The sequence below is a fragment of the Opisthocomus hoazin genome, chromosome 11 (genome assembly GCF_030867145.1).
Source record: "Opisthocomus hoazin isolate bOpiHoa1 chromosome 11, bOpiHoa1.hap1, whole genome shotgun sequence".
NCBI classification, from domain to species: domain Eukaryota; kingdom Metazoa; phylum Chordata; class Aves; order Opisthocomiformes; family Opisthocomidae; genus Opisthocomus; species Opisthocomus hoazin.
This window is the reverse complement of record NC_134424.1, coordinates 6,208,907-6,218,746: the sequence shown is the minus strand read 5'-3', so window position 1 is coordinate 6,218,746 and position 9,840 is coordinate 6,208,907. Positions and strand designations below refer to the sequence as shown.

The 9,840-nt window shown below is 48.9% G+C and overlaps 1 protein-coding gene across 1 annotated transcript; it reads right to left on the bottom strand.

Annotated features, from left to right (window-relative positions):
- Positions 1-1,194: 1,194 nt before the first annotated feature.
- On the bottom strand, positions 1,195-7,654 carry LMOD3 (leiomodin 3). The gene is made up of 3 exons (XM_009936643.2): positions 7,271-7,654; positions 3,651-5,036; positions 1,195-1,722 (listed from the first exon to the last, which is right to left on the bottom strand). Exons 1-3 carry the CDS (start codon positions 7,556-7,558, stop codon positions 1,696-1,698), a joined length of 1,701 nt encoding a protein of 566 aa, XP_009934945.2. The 5' UTR covers positions 7,559-7,654; the 3' UTR covers positions 1,195-1,695.
- Positions 7,655-9,840: the final 2,186 nt, after the last annotated feature.

The following is a 9,840-nucleotide window of genomic DNA, read 5'->3' as shown; positions in this document are numbered from 1 at the left end:
GGTTAAAAGTATCGAGTTCCTTCCCTTTCCTACTTTTAGCCTTTACGAGAAGGGAGCACTGTATGAAACCAGCACAAGGAAAATGGTACTACATTTTTCGTGTGTCTGCAATGCAGAAGTGGCTCTCCCGCTCCCCCTGACGTGATACTTAAAAACGACTTGCTATGTCTTGGGCAATACGTGAGGTTTCCCACGTCTGCGGGATTACAGTTGCGGAGAGGAGCCGAGCCAAGAAGGAGCTTTACAAGTTTGGAAGATGGAGATTGGAAAGAGACCAGGCAATAGATACAGAAAGGACAAGGATAAATGAAAACTTCAACAGATGGTAGTGGAGACTGCCTTGGGCCCAAAGAGGTCCTGGACACTGCCGGTACTGAAGGGCTGTTACAATAAATTGGGGAAGGGGGAGCGGGGTGGGACTGGGATTTAGCTGCCAGGGGAAGGCTGCGAAGAGTTACAGGCAGGAGCAAGGAAAGACTCACCTGAAGGAAATCCTTCCCACAGCGGCAAAGCTGTGCCTTTTGAGCAAGTCCATCAGCCCCAGGAGAGCAGGGGAGCCGTGTGTTGGCAAAGGCAAAGGCCTTGTTCTTTCCCTATGCCTTATAGCTTCAACTGGCTTTCTTTAAAAAAAACAACAAGCACAACACCCACACACACAAACAAACCAAAACCAGCTGGTCTCTTGGGAGCATGTTCCACAAGAATGGGACTTACCTGTAGCTGCTTTGCAAAAAAAATCTTATCTGATTAAAAAAGGGGAGAAGAAAAATATTTCACAAAAATATTAAGGACAAACTAAGTTGTTTATGTGCAGGTTTAACCCCATCATATCCAGCCCTGCCAGGGGGGTCACATGCTATTCACAGCCTCCTCCTAGGAGGAATAATGAGCTTCTTAAGCCCCTGGCAAAGGCTCGTCCTCCTGCCAGTTAAGAGTAGCGCAGAGAGAGACCTGAAGCAGCATTTCAGTGCCCTCCAGGGTGGCTGTAATTAAGGATTACATCCTGGACAGAGGTGAGTTGCAGGGAACGAAGATTACGGCTCCGAAAGCAGAGCATGGCATTATTTCTATGCTGGTCTGGTATGATACCAACCAGACTATGTTCTCAAACCACCAAGCCGAGGTGTTCAATACACCAGAGTGGCCGTTCTGTCCTGTGAGCATCCTGCTAGCTATGGAAGCGCTGCACACATCTTACGGAGAGAGCTTTATTTCATTTCTGTTTCCTTAGACTAAAAAATGAAGCTGTATACATGGAAACCAAGTACATTCCTCATGGACAAGTGAATAATAAAGGAGCACGTGTGTGAAAAGAAAGATAAGATACAGCACAGCATGTTCCTGCAGAATCTGGCAGCAGCAGGACAACGTGGAAGCAAAATAGTTTGCTGACAAACTAGAAAGACAAGGTTATTGATGCCTCTCAGAAAATACTCCCACAACAAACTGGAGCCTCAAATCCACTTGGCAGACAGATGGCACCGGGATTCTTTGATACCTGATGGAAACGCTTCGCACTGACTTTTCCCATGCCAGCCTTTTTCACCACACTTACAGAAGTGTGTATGGCAAGCTTTGTTCCCAAAGAGTCGTATGTACCACCTGGGTTCTGCAGAAAACATCTGCTGAAACAGTTGTAAGCAAAACTTGAATAGTCTTTATTCCAAGTTGTTTTCTTTGGGTCACTCTGGTCTCTCACTCCAGCTGCTTTGGCAATGGCACCTGGGCAACAACAGTAAGTATTAGGAGGAGGAAAAGTCTCAGTCTTATTTCCCAAACCAGGCTAGTTTAATACAAAACTTCAGAAGCTGTAAAAAGATCAAAAATACAACAGCTGGGAGCTCTAAGGAGCTCTGGTTGGGAATTTCTTTTGTTTGTAATTCCCTACTTGCTGTTTGTGATGCTTAACACCCAGTAAATCAATTTGCAAGCAGTAAGTCCCGGCGTGGAGCAAACCAACACCCAGCTCAGCTCAAGCGGTAAATCCCCATTTTAGAGATGAAGCTGAGGACATCAAGGCAAATACAAAGTTAACCAAGATCATGCGGGCGGGTGAGAATAATACCCTAATGCCCCAAATACAAGCCACATGGCCCGACAACAGAGGACAAAAAAAAAACCCTAAACCAAAAAGACACCAGACATAAAACAACCCCAAGCTCCCAACCCGTGTCCATTGCTTCACGTTCCCACGGGCTGCGATAGCAGTTGTTATCTGGCCCATTTCAGAGGGGCTGTGAATGGATCCCTCTGCCCCAAGCCCCATAGCCCTCCTTTATAAAACGCTCTGGAGGATTTGGGGGGGAATGCCTGGGTTTTGCTGTTGCTCCTGGGCACCTTTATTAATCATTGCTGTGCTGAGTGAGGGCACCGCCGTCATCCCTCTTCCCGAGAGCAGGGGAGGCAGCAGCGATGGACCAGCCTGCGGTCACAAGCACCATCTTGCTGTCTGCCGATAAACCATGACCTTTACGAGATCAAGTCTTGTTGCAAAACCTGGACGGAGATCTAGAAAGGCCAGAAATGCCCTGAGGAGAGGCCCTGGCTGCAGCCAAGTCAGACTGGCCAGCAGAAACCACAGCCCCAAAGCTTGGTTAGAGGGCAGAACGTTCACGTTAAACCTGGACCAGGGTTGCCACAGGACCTGCCCCTGCCAAAATTTTGGGACAAACTATTCTCTCTGGAATGACTGAGGGAATAATTATTTCTGTGTAGCTTAAAATGAAAGCAAAATGCGGCCCACTATATTGAAATGTCAATATTCAACAAAATATGAATTACAAAATACTACTTGACCATTTTTAATTGCAGAGGATTTTCTGTTCTCTTCCTTTAGCCCTAGCAACACAAACAGATGCACCAACATCACTAGCTACAGACAGATCAGTCAGCTTTCAGTATTTCCTGAATAATGGCACAATGCAAAGAAATGTATCGTTTCAGGAAAGCAAAAGGTTCAATCTGTTGGCCAATATTTTGAGAAGCAGCCCCTGAATTTGTCACCCAAGTAAATGCATTACCAGAAGGCAGTTAGCGCAGTTTAGGACTTCCCTCTCGCACTAAAACTTTTAATTTCATTTAAATCAGACCCACCAAAGGCAGTCCCGGACCGCGGCTGCACCGCAGACCCGTCTCGCTCCGCGCAGCCTTGGCCGGGCGCTGAAGGAGCACAGCTACCTGCCGCGGCCAGCCCGGGGCCCGGGCACCCACCGCGGGGGCCGACGGAGGCAGGCGAGCGCGGGCAGCGCGTTACTGGAAACCCAGTTCCTGCCTCTGGGCAGGTTCTGGAGTGACCTTGGTGGGTTATTTTGCTGCCAGTGGTTCAATTTGCACTATAACAAATGGGCCAAGTGACGGTGACGGGGCTGCCAGAGAGAAAAACACGGTTTCCGTGGGGGACTGAGGACAGACTACTGTGAAAAATAATACCTGTTGCTCTGCGGAAGCAAACACCTTATAGTAGCGTTTGCCTATCGTAACTAACGCACTGTTACTAACACGCTAGCGATGACTTTCTGTGGTTTTTGTTTCCCTCCCGAGTGAGCCTCCCTTCCTTCCCCTGCTCGGATGCAGACAGGGATGCAGGCGGCTGCAGCCTCGGGAGCGCGCGGACGAGCCCGCTTCCCTCCCCGCCGTCGCTCAGCCCTTACCGGTTTCAGATAAGCGACGTTACTCTGGCGAATGTCGTTCAGCAGCTGATCTCTCGGGGTTATCTCGACAAGGGGAGGCGGCCTCCTCCTGGGAACCGGTTTAAGCGTTTTGATGACGTCTTTGAGGTTGGTTTTCTCGGCGGGTTCCACGTACTCTGGCACAGCGGGTTTGCGCTGAGTCTTCTTCAGCTTCACCACTCTGAAGTTGACGGGCTTCTCTCTGCGTGGCGGCTCGGGCGCCGGCTGCCTGGCGCTCTCCTGCCTTTTGCTCAGAGACAGAGCTGCGGGGACGGGCGGTTTCGGGGCTTGCGGGGGTTCGTGCATCCTCGGCTGGGGCAGCGGTCCCCCCAGCATCTCCCACATCCCCGGAGGCAACCCAAGTCCGTTTTCCAGCATCGCTATCAACTCCCTCTGCTCCTTCATTTGCTGCTGCCTCTGCCCCTCTTGCCTCTTTTGCCTCTGCTTGTCCAGGTTTCTGCTGAGGAGGTTGGTCACCACCATCCTGGGCCCCGGCAGCTCGAAGTGGTACCCCATTTTAAGGAGGGTGGCATTGGCTTTCAGCAGCCGGGCGATCTCCATCTCTGCCTGGTGGCCCAGCATGCTCCGCTGGTTGTGAAAGCGGAGCTCCGTCAGCACCTCGTTGTACTGCAGGCATCTCATGATAGCAACGATCCCTTTGCCAGAGATGCAATTAGAATCGATGTTCAGCGTGGTGATGCTCCTGTTCTCCCGCAGCATGTTGGCCAGCGCAAACGCCACGTTGTCGTCGGCCCCCACGTTGGCCAAGCTGAACGTTTTGACGTTCTTGTTCTTTTTCATGGCGTTGACAAAGTCTATCAGCATTTCTTTGGGGACGTTTTCAATGTTGTTCAGGTTGAGCTCTTTCACGTCCGGGTTGTTTTTCCGGACTTTCTCCAAACTCTCTTCTAAATTGGTTTGATTTCCTGAAGGCCTGGCGCTCAGCTTCATGAAGCTGGTATCCAGTGCCAACTTTTTTGGGATGTTTAATTTTGATATTTTCTTTTCATTTTCATTTGGCTTTTCTGTGATTTCTCCTGATTCTGTGCCTGGTTTCTTACTCATCTGATCGCTGTGCTGGTTCTCATTGGTGTAAGTCTCCTGTGTTTCCAATTCAGTCTCATCTTCCTCTTCATCCTCTTCCTCCTCTTCTTCGTCGTCATCATCATCTTCCTCCTCTGCTTCTTCCTCCTCCTCCTCACTCTCTTTATCGCTTCCATCTTTGTTTGTCTCCTCAGCCCACGTTCCCGAGTTGGACAAGTGCTCGTTTTTATAACATCTCTCTTTCCCCTCTGCTCCTGGCACCCTCCCGCCGACCGCCTCGCCGCTGCCGCCGGCCTTTCCTTCTGCCTCCTCCGCAGCGCTTCTCTGAGGAAGACAAAACCTCACAGCTGAAATAATTGAACACAGCTCTGTTACATTAACTTTCTGATAAAACAAACATGTAGCGGCTGGATTTAGATACCTCTATGCCCACACATTATAGAATAATCCTTGAAAGTTTCACTGCCCGTAAGTCAGGGCTGTGCTGACTTGCTTGGGAACACAGGAACAGAATCACAGAATGGTCGGGGTTGGAAGGGACATCTGTGGGTCATCCAGCCCAACCCCCTGCCCAAGCAGGGTCACCCAGAGCAGGCTGCACAGGACCTTGTCCAGGCGGGTCTTGAATATCTCCGGAGAGGGAGACTCCACAACCTCCCTGGGCAGCCTGGGCCAGGGCTCCATCACCCTCAGAGGGAAGAAGTTCTTCCTCATGTTCAGACAGAAATTCCTCTGCTTCAGTTTGTGCCCATTGCCCCTTGTCCTGTCACTGGGCACCACTGGAAGGAGTCTGGACCCGTCCTCCTGACACCCACCCTTGAGATATTTAGAGGCATTTCTAAGGTCCCCTCTCAGCCTTCTCTTCTCCAGGCTGAACAAGCCCAGCTCCCTCAGCCTTTCCTCCTAGGAGAGATGCTCCAGTCCCCTCACCATCCTTGTAGCCCCAAAAGAACAATTGCTCTTAAAGTGGCTGCTAACCCGTTTCTCATCTTTGCCTATTATGCACACTGACGATTAAACCCTGTACTTATTTAATGCTATGTTAAGGGGGTCCTTGAACCCTTCCAGGAGTTAACGGTCTCTGGTCCAAAGTCTGTTTCTGGATATTTTTTGTCTATTTTATTCTTTCATTGACAAGAAAGAAAGTTTGTTTCCTACGCACCAAACCGCTGGAAATCAGTGTTAACCTTTGGCTGTTTGCTCGGCCCAGGGGGGAGCGAAGAGGGTACCAGGCAACAGCAGCGGAGGCACCCAGCACGTGAGACAAGAAGGCTGCCTGCTCTGGTACCTGCCAGAGCATCGCAGCTGGGGAAGCACGTTGCTGAAGACAAAGCGAAATATTAGCTCAGCTTTATTTTCAGTCCAGAGATAGGAAACTGGACTCTGCACGCAGCTGCTGCAAGGCAGTCAGGCTTCTAGCATCAAAATAAAATAAGTTGCAAACTTCCACCATCTCCAGAGACTCTCCAAGCTGAGGTTTTTTTTTTTTTCCAAGCATCTTTCTGTGGTGGATCCTCCAACACTACGAAATGCGAATAAAGAGCAAGATATTTTCCCAAAAGATTTGCATTAGGTCAGGCAGGGCACTGTCATGGCTTGTGCTTCACCGAAAGTTGGAGAAAATGGTCACAAAGCTACTGCTGCCCTCGGGGCTGTGGGAGCGGATGGGTTTAGCGTGACTGTGAACGCAGCAGGCAGCTCCACACTCAAATTCCAGATTTAACCTCAGAAGCTTTAAAAATGATTGTTTCTTTGAGGGTAAAAGTGTTGCTGGAGGGGAAAAAAAATCCCACAAATTTCACCCCCTTTCCAGAGGCAGCCCATGCAACCTGCCCTGCCAAGTCCGAGATGTACTGTGCTGTTGTGCATTAGCAAAACCACTAGCGTTTAAAAAAAAAAAAAAAAAAAAAATCAGTTACCTCAAATTCAGCTGGGTTCAGGTATGGATGTGTTTCATCAGGACAATTTTGTTTTCTATTAGCCTATTTTTAAGTGTGGCCCTCATTCAAGTATGACCTTAACTTTATTTCAAAGTCACAGTGGTAGCAGAATAAATTTAAGTATTGGAAGGGCTTGGACTAGTTCATGGAGTTTGCATGCTTCATCGCTACTGAACGTTTCACATTGTTAAAATAAAATGTTTTGGGGTTTTGTCCAGTATGATATTAAATACACATGGTTAATGTAGCCTTTTATGGAAAAGTGATCAGGTGTTGTTCCTTAAAACAAATTTGAGTTACATCCCCCAAACGGATTTTATGACAATTTCTCAGTGATTTGCTTCACTGAAATAGAATTAGGATTTTCTTGTATTAAAAAGCTTAAGTAAACTTTCAGGAAAAGTAATTAAAAAATTACTAAAGTAATTTAAAAATTACTAACTCTGATGTCAGTCCAAGCCGGATCCTGACATTGCTGAGGCTTTTAGGATTAACTTAAATTTGTTTGTACCATACCTTACGTAAGGGATGGAAGCAGAGGCAGGTTAAGGTATTAAAGCTATAAAACAGATCCCACAGCAGATGCATAATAAATATTTGTGATTTTTTGCTTGTTACCTCAGAGGGCAAGAGGGTGACGGGAACTCTCTCGTCCTCGAGCATGCGTCTGGATGCCTTCTGCCAGTACAGGTAGTCAACCAGGGACCTGTGGTCGAAGCTCCCCGTGGGGGGTTTCTCCGTCTGATCCCTCTGTATCATCCCGGTTGGGACTTCGGGGTCCGGGGCCATGACTTCCATCTCACACTGCAGCTCCTTCAGCTCCTCGGGGGACAGGTTTGCCAGGATTTCATCTTCGTCGATGTCCTCGGGACACACTTCTTCGGAGTTTTGGCTGAGTTCAGACATGTTCTTTCTTCTTCCTTTCCTCTATTGCTTCTTCAGCCTAAAGAGAAGGATAAATTTTAAAGGATTTCTTCCCCCCCCACCCCCCCACTAGCAGCAGTTCATTCAGTTAAACCGACAGCTTCATGTTTTGGTCATGAGGAGCTGTGGCAGCTCTCGGTCTCAGTGCAGGAGACAGACTGCGTGGCAAAGTCTATATTAAGCTGCGCTTGGCTGGATAAAGAGAATTTATGGCGATGCTGCCATGCTCCATTTTCAGCAACGGCTCAGCTGTGCGAACCCTTCTGAGGTGTCAGCGCAGCTGGTGCGCGGCCCGTTGAGGAAGGCGGGGGACGGCCATTTTCTCAAGGATTCCGGGGGTTCTGCGCTGCTCCGTGCCGCACCTCACGTGTGGATGGTGTGACCTTAGCGGTACCTGCGAGGTGTGCGGGTGAAGTCCGGCACCGCGGGAAGAGTCAGCACAAGGTCTCTGTACCCATCAGTCTCAGCCATCTCCACAGGGCTGGGGACCGCGGGCTTTTCGCTGCCTGTAGGCACGTCTGAAGCCCAGCTGAACAGTGCAGGTGGGTTTGGTGGGAGTGCAGCCACCGCGTGACGGATGAGCTCTCCCAAACACCAGATCCTGGTTAAGGTAAAATCCTCCAAGATGGAAGAGGGCAGGAGAACGGTCCGTCCCACACACACCTTGGGCTCGGGGAGGAGGGTCCGCATGGGGATGGGCAGCAGCCTGTTGAAGCAGCCTGAGCAGCCACGTAGGGAGCATTTCCCGCAGCGCATCCGTGCCCTGCTCCCACCCAGTGTGCCCCCGGGCAACACGAAGGCCCCGGTCCTGGACTGGCCTGTCTCTGTTGCGGATGTCATTTGCACTGCCAACAGAACGTGGCTGACAGTTCTTCTCAGATTCATCCTTTTCCTACGTTATTATTTATTTTATTTTTTTAAACAGAGCTAATAAATAACTACAAAGATTTATTTCCTTAATATTCATAGAATAGATGCAACTACAGAAGATTGCCTGAAATCCTTTTTTCATTGCGAGTCCGTTCCAGCTATGAGGTACCTCCTGCTTTGTTCAGAATATTTTATAGGCTTCTAAATTTACACGGCGAACCAGAAAGCCGCATCTCCGACACCACCGCGCTCACGGCTCCTTTGTACAAGCAGAGGAGCGTGGGCGGGTAATTTTTCCACTACAGCCCCATTTCAATTCACCGCAGTTTGGGCTGTTCACTCGATTAAGAAGATTTCCTCTCAGAATTTCAAATGTTCTTTGCAGTGGACATCAAAACAAACCCTCCCCTTGCAAATGCATCTTTCCTAGGAAAGAAACCGCAGACGAGCGGCTGGGACACCAAGCCCCGCCACTCTTTAAGCCGAATGTCTCGTTCCAGTCTCAACCAAGCTCTGCTGGAGTCCGCCAGCAGCAGAATCATCTCTGCACGACCATGGTTTCTCTTTGCTGTGTGTTGTAACAAGAAACACGGTGTCCAAAGCCCCGTTAACCTCTATTACAAAGCCATAAACCAAAGGTCCTCATCTAATTAATGCTGCTGCACAGCGGGGAAGAGGGCAAAAATTTAAGAACGAAATAAGTGGTACAGGAAAAAACAACAAAAACCCAAGCCAAGAACGTAACGGCTCCGTTTGCCCCTTTGGTATTTCAGGGGACACCCTTATTTTATATTATGCAGTAGCAAGCACAACAGCAGACCCACACATCAATCTATCTAGTCTAGCAGTCTTCATCCCCAGCGATTGCTGCCCATAATAGAGTCCATAAATGGTTTCCTGATGTTATCAAATAAATCAGTGCTCTTCGGTAGCTGGTATGTTATTCTCCCAAACGATGCTGTTTGGGTCACAGAAGTTGTCTATTCGGTGGTTACTTATCGCTTGCTAATTTCTTGACTGTAAATAAAGCCCCTGGCCAGGTTCTTATATTTCCATGGTCTCCAGCCAGGCCATCTTGGGCCATGGTTTATCAGTTCTGCAAAGTTAAGTAGGGTCAAACTCATGAAGTCCTCTCGAGAAGGAAAACAGGGATACCGAGAACACTATCGGGTATTTGAAAAGCAAGTTTTCTTCTAAGTAGAAATATATCACTTGTCCATGCCGTGATCAGGAAACACTACACTTCTGGGAGTGATGCCTCCTCCATCAGATGCAGAGCGAAGGGCCGCCTGGTGACACCTCTCCTGGTGACACTGGTGCTAATCCCACAGATTTCCAAGACGGGTATCACATTTTGCCTACTTTAGGTCTCCTCCATAAATTAACCTCGAGTA